General features: G+C 38.9%; 1 protein-coding gene across 4 annotated transcripts in view; it reads left to right on the forward strand.

The window, feature by feature from the left end:
* Positions 1-15,582, forward strand: part of KDM1B (lysine demethylase 1B) — a 39,687-nt gene extending 24,105 nt beyond the window's left edge. For all 4 annotated transcript variants that reach the window (XM_042860498.2, XM_042860500.2, XM_005302866.4 and 1 more), the window contains exons 15-22: positions 967-1,094; positions 2,627-2,758; positions 5,159-5,233; positions 6,245-6,361; positions 7,344-7,469; positions 9,163-9,285; positions 11,272-11,424; positions 12,820-15,582. In XM_042860498.2, the coding sequence (XP_042716432.2) occupies positions 967-1,094; positions 2,627-2,758; positions 5,159-5,233; positions 6,245-6,361; positions 7,344-7,469; positions 9,163-9,285; positions 11,272-11,424; positions 12,820-12,903 (938 nt within the window). In that variant the 3' untranslated portion in view covers positions 12,904-15,582. The remainder of the gene's footprint in view (positions 1-966; positions 1,095-2,626; positions 2,759-5,158; positions 5,234-6,244; positions 6,362-7,343; positions 7,470-9,162; positions 9,286-11,271; positions 11,425-12,819) is intronic.

The following is a 15,582-nucleotide window of genomic DNA, read 5'->3' on the forward strand; positions in this document are numbered from 1 at the left end:
ACTGGTCCATGCCACTGACTTGGGCTCAGGTTAAGGGGATTTTTAATTGTGGTATAGACGTTCAGCCAACCTCTGGGATCTTCCTACATCATGGGGTCCTAGAGTACGGTCTCCAGCCTGATCCTGAATGTCTACACTGCAGCTAAACAGCCCCTTAGCGCGAGCCTAAGACAGCTGGCATAGACCAGCCGCAGGTGTCTAATTGCAATGTAGACATACCCTAAGTAGCTGATGCAGTTTTGGTTGGATAGAGATGGTCAGGGCAGCTGTGATTTAATTTTTTAAATTACATTTTCAGAATATAGTTCTGCTTTTTTTTTTTTTTTTTTTTTTTCTATGATGAGTACACACAGAGTAAGGGCCTGATCCAAAGCCCACTGGAAAACAATGAAGAGAATCCTTTGTTGAATTGGGTCCCAAGTCGCTCAAATCTTTTGCTTTTGTGAAAATTACACAGAATTCTATAGAAGGTGGCATTCGGAGTAGTATTCATAAGTTGTTTTCTGTTTGTTTTTTTTGTTTTTTGTTTTTGTTTTAATATTTTTTTTAATGAATTAGCCTTGGGGAATGAGCATGCTGCAGCATGATGTACTGATGGTAGCTGAACAATGAATTTTTTTGCTGTCTATGTTGGTTATCCCATATAGCTCCTTTTTTTTTTAACCAGACTTTTTTTTCTGCGGTTGACAGTAATATCTACTCTCTTTTTGAGGGCAGTTCTTGGGAAACATACACTGCCTTATCTGTATCTGAAATCAAATTATTTTAATCCTAAACCAAATTAGGGTTTCATCTGATCGTATGTGAGAGATCTTGCTATCATATATTCTGTAGCAGCTTTTTCACTACATAAGAAATAAATTTGAATGAGTATTAATAGCTAACTTGCAAACTTGTGAGATTCAGAGAACAATGAACTACGATCACCTATTTCTACATTTTTATTGTAAATCTGTTTCTGTACAGAGAAGATACAGGAGATCTATAAGGCTTTTATTCAGGAGTCAGGTATCCAGTTCAGTGATCTGGAGGAAAAGGTACTACAGTTCCACCTCAGTAACTTGGAGTACGCCTGTGGCAGTGACCTCCATCAGGTGAGTGCATGATTGATTAAATACACCTCTACCCCGATATAACACGACCCGATATAACATGAATTTGGATATAACGTGGTAAAGCAGTGCTCCGGGGGGGCAGGGCTGCGCTTTCCGGTGGATCAAGCAAGTTCAATATAATGCGGTTTCACCTATAACGCAGTAAGATTTTTTTGGCTCCCGAGGACAGCATTATATCGAGGTCGAGATGTATGTGATGTAACTTAGAAACAGAGAGAGGGGAAGGATAATCTAGTGTCTAGGGCACTATTCTGGAATTTAGGAAACAGGAGTTCAGTCCCTGCTCCACCTCAGACCTCCTGGGTTACCTCTCTGTGCCTCAGTTCTCATCACTAAAACTGAGATAACAACTCCCCTCTCAAAGAAATTCACCTCCAGTTTGAACCTTACACCCAAGTGCTCACTGCAAAATATGAGGTAAATTCCTCTGCTCTAGTGGAAACTGGGTTTTGCAAAGTAGCTTTTGATCCACATACCCAAATGATTACTGCAAGTGGTGATCACAGAATGCAAATGTCACTGTGTTGCTAAGTTTCCTCTAAGCCATGTGTCCGCACAGCTGCCTATTAAGCCCTGTGCAGGGTGTCAAGGCTGTGGTGGGGAGAGACACCCCTCCCCGCTGGCCACAGTGTGGACCTGCCCCGGACTTGCTGCTGCTGGAGGAGCCCCTCCCTCGGCCCAGCCCAGCCGCGCCAGAGCTGCTGCAGCTGGGGAGAGGCGCCTCTCCCCTGGCCCTGAGGTGCTGCGGCGAGAGAGGGCTGGGGGGAGTCTTTTCTCTCCCCACTGCAACCTGGGGCAGTCTGCACCCCGAACCCCTCATCCCCAGCCAGCGCCCTCATCCTCCCACACCCCAACCCTCTGCCCTAGCCCTGAGCCTCCTCCCACACGCCGAACCCCTCGGCCCCACCCCCACCACATGAATTCTGTTATGTGCACCAGTATGAAGGTGATGTCACACATCACCTCCATATTGGTACACCTAACAAAATTCATTCCTCACATGGATGTAAAAAATTAGAGGGAACGCTGCAGTGTTGTACTGGCAATATAGTGTATGTGAGTGCACGTATGTATTTACATGTATCATTTTACCTGCAGTAGTCAGTTTTCTAGTGCTGTATTTCTAAGAAAACTAGAACATTCCACGGAGATGGGGGTGAGGGGAAGGTGGGTGTGTGTGTGTGTGTGTGTGTGTGTGTAAAATCTGATGCAACTCTTTATATTCTGTTATCTGAGTACTAATGCTTAAAAACCCTTATTGGTATAACAACACTGTAGCATCTAATCATTTGAGAGATTGGATAGCTGTATACCCTTGTTTCGGTCGGAAAACACCTTTTACTGGTACCTAAAATGTTTTATGCCTATACACCAATCTTTTTCACTGTGCTCTTCTTGCACTGTGCCAAATGATGCTCTCAGTAGGGTATCACCTAGTAACCTATCCAGATTGTGTTATTTTGCTTAATTAGACAATTTGCATAGTGTAGCCTGTTGTATTCTTTCCCCAGGTATCTGCACGCTCATGGGACCACAATGAATTTTTTGCCCAGTTTGCTGGAGATCACACCCTTTTAACACCAGGGTATTCTACCATCATAGATAAACTGGCTGAAGGGGTTGATGTTCGACTTAAGCTTCCGGTGAGTTGTAAAATGGTGGTGTCAGGAGATCGGTCAAACTCATAGCATCATAAGAGGCACAGCTCCTAAGCTACAACCAAGGAGAGGAAGGGAAGGAGGGAGGGGAAAGCAGCTAACTGGAGAGAGATTTCAGAGTGCTAGCTGTGTTAGTCTGTATCAGCAAAAGAACAGGAGTACTTGTGGCACCTTAGAGACTAACAAATTGATTTGGGCATAAGCTTTCATGGGCTAAAACCCACTTCACTGGATGCATGCAGTGGAAAATACAGTAGAAAGATATATATATATAGAGGGAACGCTGCAGTGTTGTACTGGCAATATAGTGTATGTGAGTGCACGTATGTATTTACATGTATCATTTTACCTGCAGTAGTCAGTTTTCTAGTGCTGTATTTCTAAGAAAACTAGAACATTCCACGGAGATGGGGGTGAGGGGAAGGGGTGTGTGTGTGTGTGTGTGTGTAATCTGATGCAACTCTTTATATTCTGTTATCTGAGTACTAATGCTTAAAAACCCTTATTGGTATAACAACACTGTAGCATCTAATCATTTGAGAGATTGGATATATATATATATATATATATATATATATATATATACACACACACACACAGAAATACAGTAGGAAGATATATATACACAGAGAACATGAAAAAATGGGTGTTGCCATACTAACAAGACTAATCAATTAAGGTGGGCTATTATCAGCAGGAGAAAAAAACTTCTGTAGTGATAATCAGGATGGCCCATTTCAAACAGTTGACAAGAAGGTGTGAGTAACAATATGGGGACAATTAGAATGGGGAAATAGTTTTTACTTTGTGTAATGACCCATCCACTCCCAGTCTTTATTCAAGCCTAATTTACGGTGTCCAGTTTGCAAATTAATTCCAATTCTGCAGTTTCTTATTGGAATCTGTTTTTGAAGTTTTTTTTGTTGGAGAATTGTGACTTTTAGGTCTGCTTCTTGTTCTTTTTGGAGAGAAAGAGGCTTTTGGAATGCCTGTGCTAGCTTAAATGGGGGAAGAGGAGCATCTGACAATCAATCAGCTGGCTTTGCCCAGCCAGTGGCTAAGCAGAGGACTGAAGAGGGTATTGAAGGGAGGCACCTCACATCCTGCTATACATATGCTCTGGGTTTCTCTCATTCCCTGCTGCCCAGTCAAGGTTGTCCCCCAGTGAAGATAATGAGAGGGTATTAGCTTTGAAGCATACAGACACTCCCTCGGTTACGCAAACCCTGACTTACACAAATTTGCATGGAAAAAGTTCCATAAGCCAGAAATAGGATTTTCGAGTTGCGAAAAATTTTGTGTAACGTACGGGTATACGTTTCCAACTTACGTAAAATTCGAGTTACGCAAGGCTTTCCGGAACGGAATGATTGCGTAAGTCGGGGAGTGTCTGTACAAGCATCTCTTCATATTCCACAAACAAATCTGAGTTTGAGATAACTATAACTAGTTTTGATGTGACGGAAGAGGAGGAAGCTTTGTTTTTTAATTATTTCTGTATAATTTCAGTGTTTAGATTTCATCTCAATTGTCAGCAAGTGATTCTATTTATAGCAAACCTGTGATACTGGAAATGTAGGTGGATATCTGCATCCTAGAGGCATAGTCTAAAATTTATGACTAACTTAATCATAATATTTAGCAAGTACATAAAATTCAGTCTTGAAAAAGTCACTTTTGTAACTAACTTAACTTTAAAAAACATATATTTTCCCTTCTTTCATGTGTCAGACTCCTTAGCTTTAGCATCCTTACTAATGCACTGTTTGACTTCTAGCCTTACCATTTCTGGGAACTCGGGGATAATCTTGAGAGAACTGTCTATAACAGGGGTAGGCAACCTATGGCACGTGCGCCGAAGGCGGCACACGAGCTGATTTTCAGTGGCACTCACACTGCCCGGGTCCTGGCCACTGGTCCGGGGGACTCTGCATTTTAATTTAAATGAAGCTTCTTAAACATTTTAAAAACCTTATTTACTTTACATACAACAATAGTTTAGTTATATATTATAGACTTATGGAAAGAGACCTTCTAAAAACGTTAAAATGTATTACTGGCACGCGAAACCTTAAATTAGAGTGAATAAATGAAGACTCGGCACACCACTTCCAAAAGGTTGCCGACTCTTGGTCTATAACATCGTTATCCTCCTCATCATATGATGAGTTGCTTCATTTTAACAGTGAACTTTTGTTTCAGGTTCCCTTTTTCCACCATGGCTAGTTTTTCTGATGTAACGTGCCCTTCTGCATCAAATATGGGAGCTAACGTATCGGGAAGTGAAGTTTATAGACTTGTAATAATTTGCTGTCCTTTGAATGTGGATTGTATTATTTCATAGAATTTTTGGTGTATCACTATTACTTTCCCTTTGTAAATCAGGTACACAGTATAGACTATTCTGGGGAAGAAGTCCAGGTCACTACAGCAGATGGAACTGTGTGGACAGCACAAAAGGTAACCAGTATGTTTCAAGTTATCTATATTTAGATCATAGCTTCTTTAGAGGTTTAAAAAAAACTGTATATTTTTACAACTTAATTGTTCAGTGACCCATGTTTGGTTGATATAGTGACCGTTTTTCACTGGGCATGTTTGAGTTTGGAATGCTAATTTATATATACTGTGGAAACTTGCTCATTTGAACTAATGACCTCTTCAGAATCATCTGAATTTTGCAAGTAAGTGAAACAAACACAGTTTTAAAAATATCTAAGATTAACGGATGATGAAGTGTCCTCTGCTTATTTTGATGATGGTTTTAAAATTATAATGATATTTCATAATACACTAGTAAGACTAGTATATTTTTATTTAGCCTTAAACAACTATTTGTAAGAGTCTATCCAATATTCTGATGTCAGTATTAGGACAATATAAACGAGACAAGATGAAAAGCTGTTTGGTTACAATCCCCTATATCTAGCCTATTTACTCCCTTTCTCTGGGAGTAGGTCTTTACCCTTTACTACTGAATCTCCCCTCATTTCCTATCACTCCAACTACTCTAATCTGCCCAGTCTTGCTTCTTCTCAAATTTTGAGGCCGTGTGCAGCTTTGATCAAGGCTGAATTTACACCAAAGAAAAACCAAGCAGAATAAGAAATGAAGCTGTTGTGCAGGGTGTAGAGAAAAGTAATAAAAAAGCCACTTAGAAACTCTAGAACTATAACGAGCAGGAAGCATTACTACTGTTAGCATCGTTCATCACTGTGATGTAACTGTAAGTCACTCTACAGACCACATCTTGAGAACCACTGTATGGAGGAGTCTGTTCTCCCCTGAATGTGTGATATGGCTGCCATTAACGTGTAGTGACAGTAGACACCAAGTTGCCCTGGGAGAATTGTGCCTCCTCATCTTTGTTCTATTACAAGAACAATGGGTACTTACAATGAGAGATTAGTCTTAATTGCTTTGTTAAAGCTTTTGCTATTGTTGTGATCAGGATTCTTTATTCTTCCATAGGTTTTAGTTACCGTGCCACTGGCCCTTCTTCAGAAAAATGCCATTCATTTTAATCCACCACTGCCAGAGAGAAAAATGAAAGCCATTAACAGTTTGGGAGCAGGAGTCATTGAGAAGGTACATAATTAAAGTTACTTTTTAGTTATGGGAAAGAAAATGAGCATCAAGTGCTTTGAGCCTCTTAGTAGGATGATTCTGACTTGCATCCTGTAGCATAATTTCCTTTCATGCTATAAGCATAAAGCTGCTGTGGTATGCCTGGGTATGTATATTGTGAAATTTGCTTTCATAATTTTTTTTAACCTGCACAACATACATTTAAATAAATAAAAAAGCATAGAAGAGCAAAATGGTATCTGGATCCTGTATATTCATTTTTCTTCCCCTTTCTTTTTCCACCCTAATTTAACTACGTTTTTTGAAACAAATTATTTTGTAGAAAATCACTGCTGGTCTTTAAACTTTGTGCCCACATTTGAACAATGTGTATGGTAGAGTACTAAATCTAACAGCCATAAGGGGTGGAATCCACCCACTCCAATTCCTTTGTCAGATAAAAGGGCCAGAGTGGCATAAAGGGACACTGAAAGACCCATATTTGCCCTGGGGATGATTCTCCCTTCCCCCACTAGTGCGTAAGTCACACATAAGACTCTCTCTGAGGTTCCCGTCACATTGACAATCCTTGTGTGCTGGGGGTGGGGCTGGCAGGAGGACTGTGCCGAGGGCACACAGCATTGCAGAAATTCCAGGTATTGCTGCACCCTATAGGGCAACTGTCCCTCTGGGCTATGAGTTCTGTGTAGTGCCTCATAAGAGGTACAGCACAGTATCTTGCCCAAGGTTTTCTGTAGCTAAATTGATTGCCAACATTACTCAGATTAAAAAAAGCACAATCTGAGAGACTGCAACAGTTTTATACCACTCTTCTTTCTTGATAAAAAGACCCAAATATCCTACACTGAGAAACCTCTAGCATATTTGAGTACCTGAGGTTGAGGGGAAAGACAGAGATACATTTTAAATACAGAGGTACAAGGCAGGTTGCAAATTTCACATTACAAAATTATCTCTGACTGAATCTTTTCTCTCTCTCTAGGTTGCTTTGCAGTTTCCTTATAGATTTTGGGACAGCAAAATTCAAGGAGCTGATTTTTTTGGTCACGTTCCACCTAGTTCCAGCAAACGTGGGCTCTTCAGTGTGTTCTATGACATGGATCCACAGGTACCATATGCTGTATATGGTAGAATGTCAGTATTTTCAATTGACTCTTAACAAATTTCAGTTTGAAACCCAAGTGCAAGAATTACTGAACAATGGAGGTTTTCTTTGCTGTTTGCTCCCTGGCTGTTAGAAAAATGGCACCAGTATTTTTCTGTAGGAAAAGAACAGATTGTGAATTGACAACACTCTTTTTAAAGCATTGTTTTGTAGTAAGTAGGAGACATTTTTCAAGACTGGATGCAGAGCGATCCTTATGCAACTAGGATGTCCTTGTTTTAGGTCTGAAAGATTTGGGCTTCTGGGGTCAGATAAAGGCACTGGGGTGATATTACTGGCTGAAGTGCCGTAGAAAGAATGAGGAATTCAGTTTTCATCTTAGGAATTTAAGTCTTGGTTCTCTGTTTTCCCTACACCTTGTGTAATCTTTTTAAACCAGTAAGGGAGATAGAGAATCGGGCTCATAGATTGGACCCATAGACTGGCACCACTGCAGTCAAATTGGCTTTGCCCATAACAATAATAAGGCTGTAAGGTCAGTTCAAAAGCTATGGATTTTAATACCAACTCCAACCTGTGGATTGTCAGCAAGTCTTCCCCCACTCACCTTTACTCTCAGTGTACCTTGCCCTGTTATCTATTACTTTTTGTGAACAAGTAAAGAGCTTTCTGTAACTTGCTGGCTTTTCCAGGAGACCCTATGAAGACAATGTCCTGTAATCCTGTGTTCCTGGCTGACCAGTACTTGAACAGTTACTCCTGCAGAAAGATTCAGTGTGCTCGTGGTGGGAGCTCTTGAGGATAACTGGGGGCTTCTGGTGTGATTCTTAGGTAGCAGATTGTTCTGTAGCTTAGTAATGATGGTAGATTAATTGCCCCATAAAGAGGAGAGGGAGGAATGGCATACTGTGAGCAAGATGAGGCCTTTTGCGATATTCTGTAGCCACTGCTCTTTCACTTTTGAAACTCCTAACTGATAGCTGAGTTTTGTGGTAACAGAGGTAAGCAGGACCACAGCAGGTTTAGAGCAGAGCACTTGGTGCCTGAGCCAAAACCCAATGAAGTCAATATAAAGACTTTCATTGACTTCAGTGGGCTTTGTCTCAGGCCCATAATGACTAGAATCCTAGTTTCAGAGTAGCAGCCGTGTTAGTCTGTATCCGCAAAAAGAAGAACATCCGAAGAAGTGGGCTGTAGTCCACGAAAGCTTATGCTCTAATAAATTTGTTAGTCTCTAAGGTGCCACAAGTACTCCTGTTCTTCTTTTTGTAGAATCCTAGTGGGGCCTCTTCTTGTTTCCGTCTCTTGAAGTTAGCAGTGGAGCTTTAGCATTGAACAGGAGATTAGATCTGGCACTGAGAATGTGACTTGTATGCATGAATGCAAGCATGTTAACATCCTTTGTGTGTTTAGGCTGACACATATATGGGTTCCAGTAAATTCTGCACAGTTATAAAAAGGACTAAATCTACCTAATGAGGTTCTGTATTGTCCTCTAACTTTCTTCTAGTTTTTTCACATCTGAGAGTAAAAACTACAGAGGATAAACTTTCTTAGGGATCATAACTGACTTGGTCCAAAAAAAAAAAGTGAATTTCCCCTACGGATGTCTATTGGGGACAGTAGTAATTTAAGTAATTTCCAGACATTCTTAGTATTTCTGAAATGATATCAAATGTTAATGTTTTGATTCTAGGGTAAATATAGTGTTCTAATGTCAGTAGTTACCGGAGATGCTGTGACAACCATTAAGAATTTAGATGACAAACAAGTACTACAGCTGTGCATGACTGTACTTCGGGAGCTGTTTAAGGAGCAGGTAAGAGAAGTGTTTTTCTGTCAAAGAAGAATTAACTTGCCACAGATTTAAAGAGGGACCGGCAAAGAAACAAAAAGTTTGTGCCCTTTTATTATTTCACTATGATGTAGAAATAAGACCTGAAACGAGGTTTTTTTGAAGTGTGTGTGGGTTTTTCTGCCTTTTGTCTGAGAAATATCAGGAATGTCAAGTCTGATCTTCTGTGATCACAAAAATGGGAAGTGGGAGCTATCTTGGGCCTGAATTGAAGAAATAGGGATGTTAATTTGTAAACCAAATGGGAGTTTTTCTTATAAAATCTTCTTTTGGTTTGAGGCGTTAACAAAAAGCAAAGTTTAAACAGTCTCAGTAAAAATCACTTCCCAGTTAATCAGGTGTCATGTCCTTGATCTTTCTGATGTCATCATCCCACTAGTTCTCCATCCATACAGAAAGTTGTATAGGCTAGACAAGAGCTGGCTTTCTAATGTGAAAACCAAGCAGACTAAAAACTTTTGTCTCCCCCTTCTTTCCCCCGCCCCCTCCCCAAAAAAAGGCAAGCCTTCCTTGTATATCTGTTGGATACAAATCCTCTTCCCCCTCTTTCTTGGCAGGTCACCTTTGAGATAATAACTAATATCAAAGTTTATTCTAAACACTATTTGCCAATTCTGGAGAAGCAGGAGATCATTACTTAGCAGTACCATTTGCACCCAACCCGGGAGGCTGAACTTTTCTCTCATGATATTCTAGAGCGGCTCTGATTTTTAACAGCTGGACGCTAAAGAAGACTTAGTAGCTATACTGACCTCTGGATTCTTTGAGTTGATGCATAAAATAAATGTTGCCGCTGTTATGTCATATTATTTTGAAATTTGGATCTTGTTTGGAGCTTTCTATTCTGAATTAGCCATATGCAATTCCAGGAGTTATGTAATGCAGGATATACATTGGTGGCTCTAATGCTTTGAGTGAGCCCTGCCTAACAGTTGGTGCATACAGAGTCCATGCTCACTTCCAGCCCCCACCCCTTAGAGGGGAGAGATTTTAATGAAGCAGGCAGAAACCAGCAAGGATGAGGCTAATGGCCTCAACAGAATTAACTCTAATAGCTAACTTTTAAGTGACTCACCCAAAGGAATCCTGAGTTTCCAGTTGTTCCTCAGAAAATATACTTGCGTGAGCAGCTGTTAGATATAACAAACTATATTCATATTAAAAGTTCACCTACTTGCTATTCTGACCTCTCAAGAACTTACAGATGGCAAATTGATATTTGGTCTCCATGCCAGTCTGATTGTTTTTTCCCCATCTTTTACAACCAGAAAAAGAACCTCCTACAAAAAAAAAAAAATTATCTGTAAAACTTCTTTCAGGGTGGACCAGTTACTACAGTTTGTAAAGGCACGATGTACCAGGAGTCCTTTCTAAGATGTACCCCACTATTGTAGAAATCTCAGCATTATTTCACAAAGTTGATCTTTAGTCTCTTGGTTGTGGAAACTTTTGTGCATAATAACGTTGACCCTGAGGTTATCGCTGGTAAACTGATGCTTCTTGTACCTGTTCAGAAGAATATACAAAGCATATAGTCTGAGGGAAGAAGAGTTTCTTCTTCTCCAAATATAGCTGTATGCAGCATTACAACCCTTGTATTATGCAGACAAATTTGCTAAATTCAAAGCTGCATAAGTATATCCTGAATATTTCAAACATTAGGTTAAACATTTTAACAAATATAATTCTTCACTGGAGGTTCCTATAAACTCTTTTTTTTGGGAGGGGGGAGGGGTGGTAATATGTTTCACATTAGAAAAAATTACCAGGAATTTAGGCAAATGTGCACATCTCCTGAAAACGTAGTAATAAGAGGTTATTGTGTACACTCTAAACAGGAAACATTTAATCTTGTACAAGAAAACTAGAAGAAGCTGTGTTAATGGAGGAAAATTATCAAAAATGTGTTCTCTTCATTATACTGCATAATTTATTTCCTTGATAATTCAGGAAGTTCCAGACCCAGTTAAGTACTTTGTTACACGATGGAACAAAGATCCCTGGATCCAGATGGCATATAGTTTTGTAAAGACAGGTGGCAGTGGTGAGGCTTATGATGTTATAGCTGAAGACATACAAGGAACAATCTTCTTTGCTGGTGAGGTAAATGTCTTCATTATTGTCATTCTAAAATTGGTTCAAGAACTTAGTTTTTGTTTGTTGTAAAAAAGAGATTAAGTGCTGGGTAGAGTGGACAGACATTTTGTAAATACCCCTTTTCCAATGCACCTTGATTCTGACCTGCAGCACTTCCTGGCTTGTTTTGAGCTGGCACTGCCAGTTGTACCAAATTGCGGGGTGGCTTTGTGGAGTGGGTGGCTTTGTGGAGTGGATAAATGCAAACGAGGATGAGGCCACAAAATCTACTTACGTTTTTGATCTAATTGCAATTTGAACTTCTCTCTGCAGAAGTGTGTGTAGTTTTAATCTGTCTAGCCATATGAGCCAGAGCCTCTAGTTTTGACAATCTGCACCAAAATTTATACCCAAAACAAGATGCAAAATGGAAAACTGGGGGGAGGGATAGCTCAGTGGTTTGAGCATTGGCCTGCTAAACCCAGGGTTGTGAGTTCAATCCTTGAGGGGGCCACTTAGGGATCTGGGGCAAAATCAGTACTTGGTCCTGCTAGTGAAGGCAGGGGGCTGGACTTGATGACCTTTCAAGGTCCCTTCCAGTTCTAGGAGATGGGATATCTCCATTAATTAATTAATTTATGCTGGCGTGGCTATAACTGATTTCAGTCCCTGGGGACATGTTTTTAGGGATGTACAGTAACTATCATCTTGCCCTATGGAATACATAAGAACAATAGGCTCTTTAAAAGACAAGTCCCTGCCTATGTATGGAGGAATGTCTCACAAGTGGGTAATAATGATAAATTGTAGTTCTTCAAAAATAAGTCTTCAGGCATGCCCTTTGTTGTAGTTCTGTTTTGCTGGTTTTGCATAATTGTATTTGGATACATATGGTCAGTTGCTGATTTTATAAACAAGACAAAATGCATGTTCATATTGTAGATTGAGACTCATAATTGCCCACTGCATTTCAGATGAACTGCATAGTTGACTCACTACTTCTCCATTGGTCACTAATGCAGCTGTAAGAAACTCCTGCCATTGATACTATTGTTTGATATATGAAAGTGAATGAACAATCTCTCTGAAGTATTGTTCAAACTAGCAAAAATGACTACCTCTGCCAAGAGTCAAATTTCTTAGCTTTAATGGATGTATGACAACTTCAGAGCTTACCTTTTTGCTAAATTCAATACTTTAAAAAAAAAAAAGGCTTTTCTTTGGTTCATCTTTTTAACAAGCTATTTTTAAAATTTGAGAGTATTTAATAGTTTGAAAATTGGTATCTGCTTTAGAAAATATCTGTGTAAAAGCATATATCAAATACTCTTGCACTACACAGAACTTTTGTTTTGGAGCAGAATTTTATTTTTGTTCTTCTATAGCTGTTTCAGAAATTATGCAATTTTTATTTTATTATAGGCCACAAACAGGCACTTTCCACAGACGGTTACAGGAGCCTACTTGAGCGGCGTTCGAGAAGCAAGCAAAATAGCAGCATTTTGAATACTGACATTTGTGTCTATATATTTTTTAATTGTTTTCTGTGGGTAAGACTTTCTTCAATTTCCCCTTTGCTATCATTCCCCCAAGTGGTACTAAAAACAGTATATGGTATCTGAAGATAAAATCTTCATCTTTGTTTAATTTTTTTTCTTTCAAACCCCTGGTGCTACATGAAGTCATAGTTTTTCCTAATGTCATTTTTCCAACAAAGATATTAGTAACGTGTCAGCACTGACATTGGAGTCTCTTGCTACTGTGGCACACACAGGTCTACTAACAGAGCCTGTGTGAGGCCTTTTTCTATATGGTTCAGCCCACGCTATTGTAGTAACCCACCTGCATTGAAGTTCAGAATAAGAGAGCAATTGATTTCTATACAGTATTAAAACATGGTGAATTATTTGGTGGTGGGACTTCTAAATTCATTTGGATTCATTCAGGTTGATCATGATCAGAGTAGCACTTGAACAAACAAGCCAAATCATGGAATGATAATGGAGATGGTTGTAAGAGAGAACAAAATCAGTTACATCTCCCCACCCTACCCCCAATAACCTCTTCTGACATTTTTTCAATGTACTTACTGTCCACCAGTCAGGCTTTGGCAATGTGTTCTTTTTCAATAAAAACTGCTGGAAGTTTATAGTGCAATCATCAAAGGGTTATTGAAGCTAAAGGATTTTTCAAAAGGAAAAAAGCTTTTATGTTGCAGTAAAAATGTCTCTGAAATGTTCTCTGTGCTGCATATTCAGCATTGTACATGTAGAGGAATGATCTTTATGATAAGAGTAAGTTTAGGTTTGCTCAGTGTTGCTCATCATGTAAGTAGGGTAGCGAAAAAAAATTGTATGGGTTTAGATGTTTTTCCTTTGAAAGTGAACTTCCAAATTCATTTGAGCTGAGTAGGTGAATCACTTACACGTATAATTATGAGAGCTTAATTGGGGATAAAGAGGGTGTAAGTTATTAGTGGCTCATTCAGCTTTTGTATTTAAAATAGGTGAAGATGAATGAGGTAAAATATTCATGCTTTTTATGAAGGGCTGAAATAAGGTGGCTTGCACTTTGATTTAGTTTATTATTATTTGAAGGTATTATTAAAAAAAAGACTCTGGAGTAATTCAGTAAAGGATAAGCAGATACTTAAGAAGTTTTTCACACAGGGGAAGGCAGCAAGAAATAAAATACACAGCATCCACACCTGCCTTAATAACATCCCACAGAACAGGGTAAATGGAAAATGTTTTAAAATAAAATTAAAAATATACATATTTTTCCTCCTGTGATGTTACTGCAGAGTTCTGTGTGATTCTGGAAGGAAAATAAGCACTTAATTATTTTTCTTAGTCTCAAGTATGCACTCTTTTTAGAATGCTGTGTGTGTGACAAAGCAAGCCTTCTTGAGTTACAGTGCTTAACTCTAGAAAGGTTACCTTTAGAAAAGAAGCCTGCTGAAGAAAAGCAATTTTTTTACTCTTCTTCAATACCTAATTTGTTTTCTAGGGTAGAAGTGATGTTCAGATGTTAAATATTTTTATTTAATCTTTAATTTACAAGGTTGAAGATGTTTATACATGTAACTAGATCTGTTTTTCAGCTAAATATTCAGCTTTTTAAAATTGAATTGAGAATGTGACTGAAAGTGTAAGTGTTCCTAATTTTTTTTTGCTCTAAAGAATGCTAATATTTACAGTTCTGAAATACTTTCAAGTACTAAATTGTAACTGGCTTAAAGTTTATATAGAGCAAGGCTTGAAATCCTTTGCTTATAGAAGAAATGGTAATCACGGTTTGTTAAATCACTGCTACTTTGATAATTCCATGTTTGATAGACCAGTTTATAATGGAAGTGAGAGAGATTTCAATGGAAAATGAAAAGTATCCATGGTGGGTAAAAGTGAAAGGAAGCGCTCCCTTCCTCTCTCAACATACTATACAAGATAGGAAAGCAGCTTAGAAACGGAGTTAAATAAAAGAATCATTGGTACAAGCTTAGACTATAAACTCTATTTACAGGCCTTGGTCAAAGCTCCAATCAGCTTCATAATAGCATGGAAACAGTTAAGAGCCTGACCTTTCAGTTAATCCTTAATGTCTTCGATCCCAATTCAGCAGTCTATCCCTCTTCAGCAAAGCATTTCTGTACATGCTGAACTTTAAGTATGGGCCCAAGTCCTGTTGACAGCTGCATTGGAATTTATATACATTCTTAATAGGCACGTTTAAATGCTTTGCTGAATTAAGGCCTTATTAAAAAGGCAAGAATGAGGGATAATAAATGCAGACCATTCTTTATAATGGACTAAACAGTTTACCAAAGTAATAACAGACATGGTCAATTTTAATCAGGCATTTAGACTGTATTATGCTGCATTCAGTTGTGGAGAAACAAGCATAAAGTGAGTGTTTCATTTTGTTTATACTCATTAAAGAGCCTTAGAATTGGCCTGACTTAAGTGTTGGAGAAGTTCTTGGACTAATAATTATGTCAAATTTAATTAAGCATGACAGTTTTTCTAACTTGTGTACAGTTTATTCCCTGTAAATAAACAACTGGAGAATGGCTTTAAGTAAATTTGTTTAAAATATGACCAAAATGTCTGAAGGCAGAGCATGATCTGTTACACTTCAACTCTTCTGTGTGACTGTTATGACAGCAGAATAAAACTGGAAAGTGTC

This window comes from Chrysemys picta, chromosome 2, assembly GCF_011386835.1.
Source record: "Chrysemys picta bellii isolate R12L10 chromosome 2, ASM1138683v2, whole genome shotgun sequence".
NCBI lineage: Eukaryota > Metazoa > Chordata > Testudines > Emydidae > Chrysemys > Chrysemys picta.